Below are 15,232 nucleotides of genomic sequence, written 5' to 3' on the forward strand. Positions count from 1 at the left end.
AGTTACCGTCTAAAACATACTACTAACATATGGGACTGAACGAGATGGAAAAATTAAGATTGCGATAGACATTTGTTTTGCAATTTTTAAAAAAAGTTCCTTATGTCCGTATAACCCACTATACTCAAGCAGTCATTTTATACTATATCCAATACAACATTGGATAAAGTCAGAATGTAAACATCTCTTCCATGTAGGCAAGGCGTATGTGTATTGATGAGGTGAATATATGTTTGAAGTGATATTAATAATAATTTTTTAGTTATTGATATGTGAAAACCTTCAGTGTCAGAAGAATATTACAACTTTTGTCAACAGGTTAACCACTTTTACTTCAGCTTCCAAACCATGGTCAGGAAGAACATGGATTTTCTGCACCAATCACCAGCTCTCGTTGCAATTCCTGTCTCTCTCTCTCTCTTGCTGCCTTGACCACACACTATATGTAAACATGTGGATTACAATTGCCGGCCTTTGCCTTTTTGCACACAGTAATACTGCGGGCATCAAATCTAACGTGTGGCATTAAACTCAATTGTTTTCTTCATCTGCTCTCATTTGCATTTGTCAAATGAAGACCTGTGAAGCCCATGTCTTTCTGACCCTGTGGTTGATTTTGTAGAGTTGAAAAAAATTGCAGCTTTTGTGACTTAAAAATTATTTGATTACATCGTGATGTCAGTCTGATGACAAGTCATCGTTCAGCCCTACTGTCTTACTTGAGTTAGCAAGTATTTAGTGCCAGATGTCAGTAAACTTTTCTGAGACTTTTTATTCTCATGTCAGCATTTATGCAGCACATGCGCCATAAATCCTTGTGAATATTAAAAAAAATAGTCCTTTTCCTGTACTGTCTCAAGGTCTGTGTAACCTTCCTCTTGACTGCTATGTGCCAATCCCCTTCATGCTAGAAGTGAATAATTTACAGTGTACAACAAAATAGTCCGCAAGAAGATAGTACTGTATGTTGTGTACACTTGTTTTGTAGCTGGTAGCTGTGTCTGTACTGTAGTTTGTATTGCAGCTGTCTCCTGCCGTACATTCCTCTCTCTCTTGTTCTGCTGTGTACTGACTCACTGCTTCCTCTGCTGTCTGGCTGTGTGAACTGCATGTTGGTAACACCAAGGGGTCACACTGGCTGATCTCACTGAGAAGAAGAAAGGAAAGTTTGGCTGGTTCACTCAGTCCACAGAGACACAGGGTAAATGTGCGAGTGTCTGAGAGTGCGTGTTTTTCTGCGCATGTTCATAAGGACAGACCATCTTTGTTCTGGAAGGCGCCTCTGCTTGCATGTGCTTTGCTCATGCCCTTGTTTGTGCTTTTGTGTTTGCATGCCCTTTGTTTCGTTAATAAATGTCTTATCCTTACCATTCTCGTCAAAGCAAATTCATTTCAATGAACACATATATCTCGTCATCCGTTATGAATAAAGTCTTTTGAGCTTTGCATCACATTGTCCGCTACCAGCGAACGAAGGCCTGAATCAACACGTTGTGATGTAGAACAGACAAAAGGCTGATGAATCGAAAATTCAACCTTCAACCTCTGTGTCACCATGTGGGAGGATAGAACAACAAAAATAATGTTATGAATAACACAAACAAGAGAGACTGCCATTGTTCTCAAACATGCTTTAACATCTAGCACATATATGACACAGAAACACATGTACAGTATCAACTTCAAAGTGTTTAAGTGTGTAATAAGCCAATTATTTACTTCTAAAACACTGTATTTTAATAACAGTTCAAATATTACATTCTGACACATCTTGTAATGTATAGAAATACATAATAATGTTTTCAGTTGATTTCATGAGTGCATTTACTATATTTTTGGTCAGTAGTAAACGGAATTATCTTATATTTGTGTTCAGATCCCTCATCCAGTCATTGTCATTTTCCTTTCATTTGTCATTTTTAAAGACAATATTTTCTGCATGGACAGTATGTATGATTTCAAATATACTGTATGCCATAACCCTGTGACTATGTAACTAATACCTGTTGCAGCATAAAGACCTGGACCAAATAGTTTAATCAAATATTTCAACTTGACATTGCAGTCAGTACTGAAAATATTCAACATTCAACAAGCAAACTCTTTCATTTGAGTAACAACATTTGTGTTCGGATGTTTCCAATTGATAAATGGTTTCATAAAATTTACAAAGTTCAATTTGACTCAGGTCTGGCAGCATGTACTCACTGTGACTTGATCTACACAGAAACCTTAAAATACATCATTTTTGCTCATCGTCAGCCTCTTTCTTTGAGAACAAAAATATTCTGTTCTAAGAAAAACTTGGCTGAATATCCTTTTCATTAACATCATACTTTGAGAAGAAGTCACCCAGCATTTTCTATTCACACCTGCATTTTGTTTTGGTGGCTTGGCTCAGCCTGTAAGCTTTGTGAAACATGAAAGAAAGATGTAGTTATTGCTGACTCATCTACAAGCAGAAAAAGAGAAATTAGAGACTACAATCAACTGCTAATATTTTAAAATAGGAATTTAATTTAGTGAAGGCTTACAACAGATATTATTTATTATTACTATTTATTTTGCAGTCTTGCAATAGTTTCAGACTAATGTGTGATTCTCTTAATAGTAGATTTGAGAATTGTTCTTTCCAGTGTCAAGCCAAACCAAAAATGCCTGCGTGTCAATAGGAAAATCTTTTATAAATGTGATTTTCATAGGTGAAACCTGTTTCCTTCAGGACACAGTTTTTACATCCATTACCTCTTTGTTAATTTTGTTCTTTGCACATTCTCAACTCACGTTACTCTTTCTTGTTTATGTGTGTGGTTTCACAGCGAGCATGCCCAGTGAGACAGAGTCTGCGAACACAGAGAATCACAACGGAGAGGAAGAAAAATCCCCCTGCTGTGGGCCGCTGTGGTGAGTGTGACATGTTATTATGATGAGCCAGTAAAAGAGGTTCATAAAGGACAGTCATGTGAAAATCTGACTCAAACACAGAGTGCACACTTGCACATGTTGTCATTTTAAGTCTCTTTATTTTTTATTCTCCCCAGTCAAAAAATTACTAAATCAAAATGCAGGTTAGTACTTTGGTACTGCATGATGCTGCATGGCAGATGTCCTCTTCATTCATTTGATCCAACTCATCTGGCATGGCTCATTCTTACCTCATATTTGAATTTTTCAGATCCCCAATGTTTTCATCTAATTTTTTTGCGATTGATTCATGTCTGGTTTACATGTGACCAATCAGTCTTTATCCTGACCTCACTACAGGATAATCACTGTATTTTTTCCCTGTCTTCTCACCTAAAATCCACCCCAGTCCTATTCATAATCGCTATTTGTCAAGTTTTACATAGTACTATTGTGCTGTCATTTTATTTCACTGCATGTGTAACTGTATATGTGAGAAACATTCTAATCTAATACACATACTGGAAGTCTAAAGTCAGAAGAGTTCATTCCAGAATGTGTTAAATTTAATAAAAGTGTGGCTTTTTTGTGGCTTATGACGTTTTATTGTGGAACTAAACTTTTCTGAATATGGCTGTATGGATCCTGACCATTGATCCTAAAGTTGAGCGATTTGTCAGTCGGCAGTGGCGACGGTGGAACCGTTTCTGCCGCAGAAAGTGTCGTGCAGCTGTGAAGTCTGTGACGTTTTACTGGCTGGTCATCATCTTGGTATTCCTCAACACTCTCACCATTGCCTCTGAGCACTACAACCAACCTGACTGGCTGACGGAAGTACAGGGTAACTTTTTCTGTTCATGCATTTAGGTCAGATTTCTCGACCTTTGTCAACTATGAGATGTTTGATAAAGCAAGTCCTCTCCTCCCTGCTCTTCTCCAGATGCAGCCAACAAAGTTCTTCTAGCGATGTTCACTTTGGAGATGCTGGTGAAGATGTACAGTTTGGGTCTTCAGGCGTACTTTGTGTCCCTGTTTAACCGCTTTGACTGTTTCGTGGTGTGTGGAGGCATCATAGAGACCATCCTGGTGGAGCTGGCCATCATGTCTCCACTGGGCATCTCTGTTTTCCGTTGCGTACGGCTCCTTAGGATCTTCAAGGTTACACGGTGAGGAAAAAAAGTCGTCTCTTTATATTTTGGATGTGATAGAGATGACTGAAATGTTTCAGGCCATATTCTTAATTTAATTCGTTTACACTAAATAAGGAAAACACTTTTAGGGTTTTGAATTTCCAGTACGATTCAGGCTTGTGGCATAAGTAAGGTGGTGGCAAAAAACACTTACCCTAAAGTTGTAAAGATTGCTGTCAACCTTTGCTATCAAGATGGATGCTCCACTTAAAAAAAATCAATATACACATGCAAGCCTATTGATAGGGCATGAAGTTTGCAGCAGACCTTAGAGGAGTGACACACCTCTTATGATGACAGCTTACACTCGGTATTGTTTGGATGGTATTTTTATTTCCTTTTGTCACATTAAAGTAAGTTACACTGAAAGTAAATGAATACAACAGGTACAGTAGTACATTTCCTTAGTGAGTATATTGCAAAAGATAATGCCTGATGCAGGGGCATGTGGTCTTCATTTCAATTTTTTTCCTCACTACCTTCACAGGTGTGTCTGTCTGTCTGTTAACTTGTTTTATATTTCTTCTTCCCCAGTCATTGGGCATCTCTGAGTAACCTGGTGGCCTCTCTGCTCAACTCCATGAAGTCCATCGCCTCCCTGTTGCTGCTGCTCTTCCTCTTCATCATTATTTTCTCCCTGCTCGGCATGCAGCTTTTTGGGGGCAAGTTCAACTTTGACGAGACTGTGACCAAAAGGAGCACATTTGATAACTTCCCCCAGGCCCTGCTCACTGTATTCCAGGTGAGTGTTTAGCTTTATTCAGTTTAATCAGATATAACTTTTAAGACATTCTATCATTTGATCACAATTTTGCAAAGCATTGTTTGATCAGAAGTTGGCAGTTTAGGCTACAATTTACTCATGGCTGTAATCCACTAGTGAACAGAGCAGAAGAAATAGAGGTTTCAAACTGGAAACAAAGAAGTAGCCTAGGGACTCCAACCCCTTCTACGAGAGGAAATGTACAACAAGGGCAAAAACCACCTCAAGGGAGCATAAGAGCTTTTCTGACCTGCGGCCCATAGCTGCTCGTCATCCCATCTCTCTCTCCCCCTTTCATGCTTAAGCTGTTCTATCTCCAATAAAGGTAAAATAGTGCAGGTGGCACAGCATGAACACATAGTGCCATTCACTTTTTTGGTCTTAATCCTCAGTCTGCTACTCTAACTTTGTATTGTTGGATCATTGTATACATTTTCGTCAATCAGTCATCGAATAAATGATTGAACCGGCTTCCACTGCACATTATTTTTTGTAGATCTTGACAGGAGAAGACTGGAATACTGTGATGTATGACGGTATCATGGCGTATGGCGGTCCAGCATCCTCTGGAATGGTGGTCTGCATTTACTTCATCATCCTCTTCATCTGTGGAAATTGTATCCTACTGACCACAGATACACACACACACACACACAAGCTCACACACTTGTCACACATAATGCATGCAACAAAAAAAAAATTCACATGTTCATGCCTGCTTGTGCGAAAAAATTATATTTTAAAACTGAGCCAGTTGATGTTGTTTCATATTCTTGGAGCCCAGATGTATTTTTCATGTTGGTCAGTGTTTCCTCCTCAAGTCATGTGACCAGACATCCTACTGAATGTCTTCTTGGCCATTGCTGTTGACAACCTGGCAGACGCAGAGAGCCTCAACACAGCGCAGAAGGAGGAAGAGGAGGCCAAGAAGAGGAAGAATAGTGCCAAGTACAGCTTCAGTATTTCACATTTTAATTTCTGTTCACAATTTTCTGTTTGAGTGTTTTTCCAGACATTTGTCACATTTGTTAAAAGCACTTAATCTCTCTCTAACAGGGATCTGAGCACAGATAAGAGAGCTGAAACAATAGATGTCAAGGATGGAGAGACCAAGGTAAAAGACTGAGACTAGCTTTAGATCTCCTCATATACACTGATTTAACTGACAGCTTGTTTTAACACTGGCCTGTTGCTGGTGCAGAGTTACAGTTCAGTGTCCTCCAGAATCCTTTCAGGTTATTCTGCTTGTTTTGTTTGTAAGAGAGGGAAACAAAAACAAGTACTTTAGTGGTCATTCCTCTCCCAGAGATCCTGGTCAAGTGCATAATTTATATAGTTTTCATCTCTTATTGTTATATATCACATTTTTATAAAACATATCACTGTGTGTAGGTTCCATCAGAAGTCTTGCTGGAGGAAGACAAGGAGTTGTATCCCGCCATCGACTCTCCAGGTAAAAGTCACGTGTCTTGAGTGAGACACATATATGGATCCACAATCAGTCCATCAAGTTATTCAGTTTAATGGTGTTGTGATTGACTAGTTTATTAATCATTATACAAGATTCTTAATACAGTACAACTAATGCTGATGAGGTTCTTATTTTTAAATACACATACAGTATTTAGATAGGCAGCAAAATATTTTCAGCTGGACATTTATGGGGAAAAAATAGTTTTCTTAACATTTTAACAACAATGGTTTAAACAGAAGATGATTTAAAGGAAAGATATGAGTAACATTTTGATGTTAGAAATATTACACAGCAGCCTGCAGCTTTGATGAAAGTTGACCAATCCATAAGAGAAGAGCACATTCTGTATCTAAATAATCCTGTGATTAGAAATTATTTTTGCACAATTCTGCATTGTATAACAATAAACTCAACAGACCATAAAAAATAGGTTGTTTTTAATAAATCAATACACGGCAGACTTAAATTTAAACAATAAAATGTCCAACATACACTAAAACAAAACAATTTTAAAACAAAGTATTACATAATACAAGGAGAACATAAAGCACGACCTTGTACATTAAAGGGTGAGTCGGCGATTCTAGTCTAACACACATTTTGTCAAAGTCAGTAAAATCTCAACAAGATCTGCCATATGTCTGCTCTGTGTGTGTGCTTAAAAAAAGCTGGTGTTCATATGCATACCCATTGCTGTGAAACTACATATACAACAGCAAGATGGTTTTATGTTTAGAGGGGTTAAAATAAGTTTTGGTATTCTAGTGTGTGACGATGATGAAGAGAATGGCGTTCTCCCTGAAGTCCTGCCAGGGCCCCGCCCTCAGAGGCTGTCTGACCTCACCATCAAAGAAAAGACTCCGCCCATCCCTGTGGGCAGCGCCTTCTTCGTCTTCAGCAGCACTAACCCGTGAGTCTTTGAAACATTGTTAAATGAAACTGATACTGAGGCATAAGAACCAGGATGGATGTGTAACAGAAATAACTCTGATATCAGAAATTAAGGATGTGTCTCTTTGACTCACTGTGCGTTATCTGCCTCAGTATCTTTCCTGTCTCCTTTCCCGTCACTGTCTGTCTTTGCGCTGTAGGTTTCGTGTATTCTGCCATAAGCTGATCAACCATCAGATCTTCACCAACCTCATCCTGGTCTTCATCATGCTCAGCTCCGTCTCTCTGGCTGCTGAGGACCCAATACGCAACTTCTCTGCTCGCAATATCGTACGTAGACGACCAATGAAGTCTTTTGCTGCCTGAAAAGGGAACTAAATGTTATTTTGCACATCATACTTGGAAGGTTTATTAGTCTGTAATTGACCATCGGCTTTTATCACAGCCGATATTTTGACATATCACAGCAGGAAAGCAAGGTGTAAATAATAAAATGAATGATGGCTAAATTTCATTTAGCTGCTTCAGTATCAGTGTCTTTTTATCGTGCAGTCTATCTAACTGTCACACTGTCATGACTTTTGGGACAAAGCCATCATTAGTGTTATCAGTAACACCTGTGCCTTGACAAGTCAAAATAAGTGCAGTGAAAAAGGCCTATGGAAAACATGATTTGGTAAATGACACTCAAATAATATTTTTTACCACCTGCCTTAGCTACATAGAAACATCTAGTACTTGGGCAACATTTTGATGCTGAGAAGTAACCAATTTACCCTGCCTCCTAGTAATTATGTTTGTATCATACTAGATTGATTTCATAATTACTTGTAGTGACATCATGATCACTGTCTAAAAGCAAATTTTTCTTTTTCACCCGTGTACTTGGAAACTGTTCATCTCCTGTGAAAATGGAAGTTTTCCATGTAAGAAACGTAAATTGACAAACTTTCCCTGAGAATCCAAAACTGATGCTGGAGGGGCACCTAGAGCTTCATAGTGTAGCTCTGTTGACGCATTATGTTTCCTTAAGTCCTTCTTCAAGCATATTTGTGGTTTTGAAATAGTTTTATACAGTATAAACATGATTTCTAGGAGACAGGGCTGATCAATATGTTTGACAAACAGCATTTTCTTTGGTATGATTTTTTTCTTGAAAGCAACAACACACTCTTTGCTACCCTACTTACCAATTTATATCACTGCCACACAATACTGCAACAGAATCTTGCCTCGTGCAGCTTTGATATGGTAGTTAGTTATTTGTCATCTATGTTAGACTCTTACTATAAACATATATATACTGCATCATATTGTGCTGTTATCCTGGAATGACTTGATGACTTGAACTTGTGCATTGCCTCTTGCAGATACTTGGTTATTTTGACTATGCTTTCACCGCAATCTTTACTGTTGAGATCCTGTTGAAGGTAAATGGCCTTTGTGCTGTGTCGTGCTGTGCTGGGTAGAGCTTCAGTAACCCTGCGTGCTTATGTCACTCTGATTGCCTCCTCAGATCCTAGGCTATGCAGACTATGTCTTCACTAGTATGTTTACATTTGAGATCCTTATTAAGGTAAACTATAAAAACTGTTCTGCCTCAGCAACAACCCACCACTTCCAAGCTTGCTGCACACGTCCTCCTTCCCCTCATTTTTGTCTCTAATTTTTGGTCAAAATGGCCGCCTGCTTGTCTTGTTGTCATGGCGCCAGTCCGTTGACGTGGAGATCATGCGTTTACGTCAGATATTTTTTATGTCTGTCAGTCACTTTTCCATCACGGCCCACTTCCCCTCTTCATCCTCGACCAGTTTATGGACCGTTGGCTCTCCAGAGTACAACTACTTGTTTGGCTGTTCTCAAATATTACAGTTCAAATATTACATTTTTGATTTTTAATTAGAATTATGTTTGTTCAATTTTGAAACATTCTGGACTGTGGAGAGATAAACTTGAACTAACCTCAAGCTTTTTATCCCACTGCCTGATTGCATACTGTACACACAGATGTTCCCCCTTTTTTCATGTCTTTTTTGAATAATGCACTCCAAAATAATGTGCTTGAAAAAATCCACAGGAATAAGGAACAGTTTTATCATTTTTGCTGCTAGAATCAAATCCTCTGCCTTACCCCTTTGCTCGCTGCATGCCTGCACCAGGTAAATCTCATATATTATGGCTTAAGCCTAAAATTCGATCAGTAGAGGATTAAAGGCCCTGTCCCTGGCTTAATCTGCTGCACCAGAAATGAGTGTGGTGGCTTTTGAATACTGTTCCCCATGTCCCCTCTCTGAACATTTTGCATTGTTTCTGATCTGTCTAGTTGTGTGTGTGTGTGTGTGTGTGTGTGTGTGCGTGTGTGTGTGCGCGCACGCAGTATTGCACATGTATGCATCTCTGACCACAGTATTTTTAAAGTGTTTGTGAGTAGGAATCCAGGATTATATAACATAATTGCAATAACAATATAAATGAACAACCCAGATGCAGGAATAAATGTTGGCATTGTACATTGTACATCTTACATTTATATGTTCCATATGCTGAAAGCATCCTTTTTCTACACAATTTTTAGCTTTATATTGTGTGAATACTGTGGTAAACACTTGGTTAGCTTTGGGCACAAAAAATGCTTTCTTATGGTTTCGAAAACATCATGTTTAAAATTCACAGTTGTTGTCGTAACAAACACCGCTGGAAATTTCACAGTTGTCTGCTACTTGGCAACCATCTCACCTAGGTCTCCAGCCATTCACAATTCCCCTCTCCTCCTGATGAGAAACACAGCATTCATACATACTATCTGAACTACATCACTTTAGAAAGGTTGATGGGATACATATGAAATATACAAATGTAACATAACTGTGCTTAACAGACACGTACAATGCACATGTATTCTGGCGACTGTGCTATCCGTGCAGGACCATCAACAGGGAAACTGCAAATCGAGCTAAGTTGTAGACTGCACGAACACTCATGTTTGAAATTCAAATTCAATTTGAATGTAATGGAAAGAAGAAAATGAAAAACTCAACTAAACTTGTTTTTTTTTTTTTTTTTTATAAAATGTCTTTTTGAAAATTTGAAAACACTGCATATAGTTTTATGTAACAGATATTTTAAGTCGTAATAACAGTCATTTAAATCCCACTTCAGCCTAACTTGAAGCTGCTCCATGTGTCTGTTTGATGGCAGATCTGTCTCCTTTAGTCCTGATGATTGTCTCTCCTCTGTCCAGATGACAGCGTTTGGAGCATTCCTTCATAAAGGGGCGTTCTGTAGAAACTACTTCAACCTTTTAGACCTGCTGGTTGTTGGTGTGTCTCTGGTCTCCTTCGGCATTCAGTATGTATCGTTCAAACATCTTTCATAGTTGAACTGTCTCTTTTAGCATCTGTGTGATATTTCTTGCCATCACATATAAACTTTGCTCTTTGAGCCGAAAAGAAATTTCTTTCTGAAATACACTAGTGTGTTTTTATTTCTTCCACAGGTCCTCTGCTATTTCAGTGGTAAAGATTCTCCGTGTTTTGAGAGTCCTCCGTCCACTCAGGGCCATCAACAGAGCCAAGGGACTCAAGGTCAGAATGACAATAACATAACATGGTGCAGTCAGTGTGTATTTGAATGTGTGTGTCTATAATGGTTGTTCATGCATGTGCCTTTGCATATGATACTGTGTATTTCTACTAACAGTGTATTACTGTGTGTCCTTTGCAGCATGTTGTCCAGTGTGTGTTTGTGGCCATTAGGACTATCGGCAACATCATGATTGTCACCACACTGCTGCAGTTCATGTTTGCTTGTATTGGAGTGCAGCTCTTCAAGGTACAGTGAAAAGATGGAAAAGCAAAAGGGAGAGATCGATGGTAATATTATTTATAATGACATTATTTATATAGCACCTTTAAAAACAGTTGTTTACAAAGTGCTTTAACAGACAAAGCAAATGCAGGAACTCAGGCAAAAATAAAATAACCACTAACAATCAAGCCAAACAGAAATAGGTCTATAAAAGTTAAACAAAAGGATTTCAAGTATTAAAAGAGTAAAATTTTATAAGATATAACAATAAATGTGGTAAAAATGATAAAACAGAATTTAAGAAATAACATAAGAAGATGGGGTCACAACCATTGCAACAGGTTCCTCTCTTGTAAAACAATAAGTATTTTCACAAAAGCAGAATAACCTAAACAAAGACTACCTCTGACTTTCTCTGTTTTTTTCCACATAGGGAAAATTTTATCGCTGCACAGATGATGCAAAATCCAGCCCAGAGGAATGCAAGTGAGGTTTTATTTTTATTTTTTTAAATGTTTCCCAGCTTTGGACATTGGCCTTCACCTGTTTTGTGTGTGTGTGCTTGTGCATACATGTGGTTAATATCCCATCTTTAAATCACAGAGGAACCTACATTCTCTACAACAACGGGGACACAGCGCTACCCATGGTGAAAGAGAGGATCTGGTACAACAGCGACTTCAACTTTGACAACGTTCTCATGGCTATGATGGCTCTTTTTACTGTCTCCACATTCGAAGGATGGCCCACGTAAGTACTGCTTTGCATCTTAGGTAGAAATTAGCTTTGAATATTGTGATGGAGGATAATGGTTAGATTTTTTAAATGTGTTTTTGTCCTCTGTTTGCCACCTTTATACATGTCTGTCTTAACGAAGAAACTAGCAGATTGATATGAATAACTACTGTTCATTATCTTGACTCTCCCTGTGTGTTTTGTGTGTCCCTCCAGTCTTCTCTACAAGGCCATCGACTCCAACAGAGAGAACATGGGCCCCATCTACAACTACCGCATAGAGATCTCCATCTTCTTCATCATCTACATCATCATCATCGCCTTCTTCATGATGAACATCTTTGTCGGTTTTGTTATTGTCACCTTTCAGGAGCAGGGGGAGAAGGAGTACAAGAACTGTGAGCTGGACAAGAACCAGGTAGGAGGGACTTATTGACTTTGTGTGTCTGTGCATAATGCTTCTGTGTATTGGTGCATTTATGGAAAACTTTAAATTAAGTAGGAAAAGTATTTGTCGTTTGATGATTCTAACCAAATGGATCTGGCTACATAATGAGGCATGTTTTTTTACATTTAAACTTTTCTGCTTGAAAAAGAATTATGACATAGTACAAATAGATGAAATAAAAGCTGCAGTTCATTCACTATATCTTATTACTGATCGTTCCAAATAGTGCCTGTGTATTTTACACAAAAAAACAAACATCATGTTACACTTGTTTATGTTGTTTGTCCATTTCTTTGTTTGCCCCCACATACTCTCACCACTACCCCCGCAGCGTCAGTGTGTGGAATATGCTCTTAAAGCTCGTCCTCTACGGCGCTACATCCCCAAAAACCCCTACCAGTACAAGTTCTGGTATGTGGTCAACTCTACTGGCTTCGAGTACGTTATGTTTGTCCTAATCATCCTCAACACCCTGTGTCTGGCCATTCAGGTAAGTGCTCTTTATTCAGTTCTAGCTGGTAAATCTAATTTATCCAATTTTCAGACATTGAGAGAGATTAACGCATGGTGTGGGAATGTAATAGATAATTCAATTTGAACTAATACAATGCTACATGCAGCTGAGGTTATCAAACTTCCTTGCCTTATATTATGAATAAAATACACTTTAAAAATGGTACATGTATTATTATTAAATGTTTGTTTTACATTTCTGATCAGTCAGTCTGCCTGTGTCTTTCCAGCACCATGGTCAGTCTCATCTGTTTAACTATGCCATGGACATCCTCAACATGGTCTTCACCGGGGTTTTCACTGTGGAGATGATCCTCAAGCTCATCGCCTTCAAACCCAGAGTAAGTCTCCTCTCCTCTCCTCTCCTCTCCTCTCCTCTCCTCTCCTCTCCTCTCCTCTCCTCTTCTCTCTGCAATATTAATGCAAATGTTTTCAAAACCATCTGTTACTTAAATCATCTTCTTAGAGTTTTTCCTTTTAAAACTCCATTTAGATTTCATCTGTAAAAGCGTTCCAAGTTTTTGATCTTGTTCAGACTGCCAGCCCAGATCTGTTTTTTGGCATATTGAGATTGTATCCAGATTGTTTTCAGAAAGTCTGGACAACAAAAAAAGCCACACGAAATGTGATTTTTATAGATACTAACAGCAATTGGATGTGATTTGAAATGAGATTCCAGTTGGATTGTTGGAGATGCGTCTTAATTCGGACACTCTTTTTTGTCACTCGCAATGTGAAACACAACAACGACATCAAATCCACAGTACCTTATCACTTTATGAATAAGCTTGCAAAACCACAACTTAACAAAGTTGTTTGTTTGTTAATTAAGTATTTGCCTTAGCTCCAAGATTAAACCTACAGGAGACCTCATGCCCAACTTCAAACAACTTTAAGTTACAAAGGTGCATACAGATTATAATAAAAAGTATGAACATGCACTCACAGCAGATGGTCACAGAGCTCAATGAAGCATGCACAGTTGTGTCCTGCAAAACCACACCCAGCCGGGTCAAATACCAAGTTTTTAGGAAGTCCCAAATGATGGACCTCCACTTCCACGCTGGAAAGCCACCAGCGCACCTACATAGTTACTGACACCTACGTTTTTACGACAGCAATCCATACAGATACTTATCATAAATCTGATCTGATCAATAGCAAATAGCAGTGTGCATAGTCTGTATTTAAGATCTGATTTTAGAAATAAATCTGTTTATTTCTGAAAGCATTCCACTTTTCCTTTTAATCCAGCCCTCATACACTCCTCCTTGCCCTCTAACATCTCCCTCATGGGCTCTTTGCCCACTCGCTGCTTTATCGTCACCTTCCATTACTCCTCACCGTAACCTCTCTTATACCTCCCTGCACCCCCCTCCTCTCCTGCCTTCCCCTCTCCTCCTGCTGGCTGTGCATGCTGCCATAATCAGGGCTATGTCGGGGACGCCTGGAACGTCTTCGATGCTCTGGTCGTGATTGGCAGTGTAGTCGACATCATTCTCAGCCAGGTAGAAAGACGTTAGTATGTACAACTCTGTCATTCCCTCTTGCTGCTCTCCCACTGCTGCTGCTTGTTTTTTCCCCTCTCCACATTTTTCCTCCTTTCCCTCCCTCCTGCCTTAATTTTGTTTTATTTTTTAGGCTCATGGAGCAAGTCCATTGAATCTGTTGTTGACTTGATAGTTGAAATACCTGCTGATTGGCTGAAAAAAAAACATCATCTACCTGCATGTTAAATGCCAACACATAAATTACTTTAAGCCACTGCTCCATAATGATTGGAACTTGTTAAATTTTTTAGCTTTAAATCTATGTTGGCCATTTCTTCCAGCCTGCCACTGCATCAGTGGGAGTTAAAAATGCTGTTTAAAATCGAGATTAATGAGAGATGATCAGTTTATAATAAAGGATCTCTAAATGCTATTATTATTTTGAATAATTAAACAAGCAAGTACTCCCACAGACTCAGTGGCAGGAGGGATTTGACTTTCCACCTCACTCTCTCAAATCTAATCACAACTTTTTGATGGTCTCCTCTTTCTATCTTTCATAATCCTTATTTTTTACATTTTCTTTCTTGGTCTGTTGTCTCTCTCTCTTTTTCTGTGCGTCTTTGTTGCTCATGCTTGCAGAACTATTTTGCTGATGCATGGAATACGTTTGATGCCTTAATTGTTGTGGGTAGCGTGGTTGACATTGCCATCACTGAGATCAATGTAAGTAGTCACACATTCAAGCCTGTGTTACTGTGACGCTCACAGGAAGAGGGCCTTGCTTTAGCATCAGAGTTGCATTCAAGATCACAACATCCTTTTTTAAAAAATCACTATTCTTCACAACTCCAGAATCTGTCTTGAAACCAGAGTTTCATGACATGGTAGTATTGTGATGAGGCTGCTTAACCAATGGTGTTTGAGTGTAAACAGCTTTATTTGTTTAATATGAGAATCATGACTCCTTTCACTTGTTATGCACTTAATGGTGCTTTAATTTGTTACAGTCTGGTT

At 38.8% G+C, this 15,232-nt stretch overlaps 1 protein-coding gene across 22 annotated transcripts in view; it reads left to right on the plus strand.

Moving 5' to 3' along the window:
* Nucleotides 1-15,232, plus strand: part of cacna1db (calcium voltage-gated channel subunit alpha1 Db) — a 104,008-nt gene that overhangs the window by 61,615 nt on the left and 27,161 nt on the right. For 5 of the 22 annotated variants that reach the window (XR_015777541.1, XM_088082370.1, XM_088082374.1 and 2 more), the window contains exons 10-31: nucleotides 1,127-1,201; nucleotides 2,820-2,904; nucleotides 3,042-3,068; nucleotides 3,585-3,745; nucleotides 3,845-4,070; nucleotides 4,629-4,836; nucleotides 5,354-5,474; nucleotides 5,691-5,805; nucleotides 5,914-5,971; nucleotides 6,250-6,310; nucleotides 7,097-7,241; nucleotides 7,423-7,552; nucleotides 8,593-8,652; nucleotides 10,464-10,570; nucleotides 10,719-10,806; nucleotides 10,946-11,053; nucleotides 11,463-11,515; nucleotides 11,633-11,779; nucleotides 11,981-12,182; nucleotides 12,544-12,702; nucleotides 12,956-13,066; nucleotides 14,858-14,941. Coding sequence is in view for 21 of the 22 variants with exons in the window: in XM_088082370.1 (XP_087938496.1) it covers nucleotides 1,127-1,201; nucleotides 2,820-2,904; nucleotides 3,042-3,068; nucleotides 3,585-3,745; nucleotides 3,845-4,070; nucleotides 4,629-4,836; nucleotides 5,354-5,474; nucleotides 5,691-5,805; nucleotides 5,914-5,971; nucleotides 6,250-6,310; nucleotides 7,097-7,241; nucleotides 7,423-7,552; nucleotides 8,593-8,652; nucleotides 10,464-10,570; nucleotides 10,719-10,806; nucleotides 10,946-11,053; nucleotides 11,463-11,515; nucleotides 11,633-11,779; nucleotides 11,981-12,182; nucleotides 12,544-12,702; nucleotides 12,956-13,066; nucleotides 14,858-14,941 (2,531 nt within the window). In the remaining variant the exon portion in view is untranslated. Of the gene's footprint in view, nucleotides 1-1,126; nucleotides 1,202-2,819; nucleotides 2,905-3,041; nucleotides 3,069-3,584; nucleotides 3,746-3,844; nucleotides 4,071-4,628; nucleotides 4,837-5,353; nucleotides 5,475-5,690; nucleotides 5,806-5,913; nucleotides 5,972-6,249; nucleotides 6,311-7,096; nucleotides 7,242-7,422; nucleotides 7,553-8,592; nucleotides 8,653-8,738; nucleotides 8,799-10,463; nucleotides 10,571-10,718; nucleotides 10,807-10,945; nucleotides 11,054-11,462; nucleotides 11,516-11,632; nucleotides 11,780-11,980; nucleotides 12,183-12,543; nucleotides 12,703-12,955; nucleotides 13,067-14,155; nucleotides 14,234-14,857; nucleotides 14,942-15,232 lie in introns of all 22 variants that reach the window. The other 17 variants (XM_088082377.1, XM_088082386.1, XM_088082378.1 and 14 more) reach the window with 13 other exon arrangements.

The sequence above is a fragment of the Plectropomus leopardus genome, chromosome 9 (assembly GCF_026936395.1).
Source record: "Plectropomus leopardus strain MGB_pleo_1.0 chromosome 9, ASM2693639v1, whole genome shotgun sequence".
In the NCBI taxonomy this organism is placed as follows: Eukaryota; Metazoa; Chordata; class Actinopteri; order Perciformes; family Serranidae; genus Plectropomus; species Plectropomus leopardus.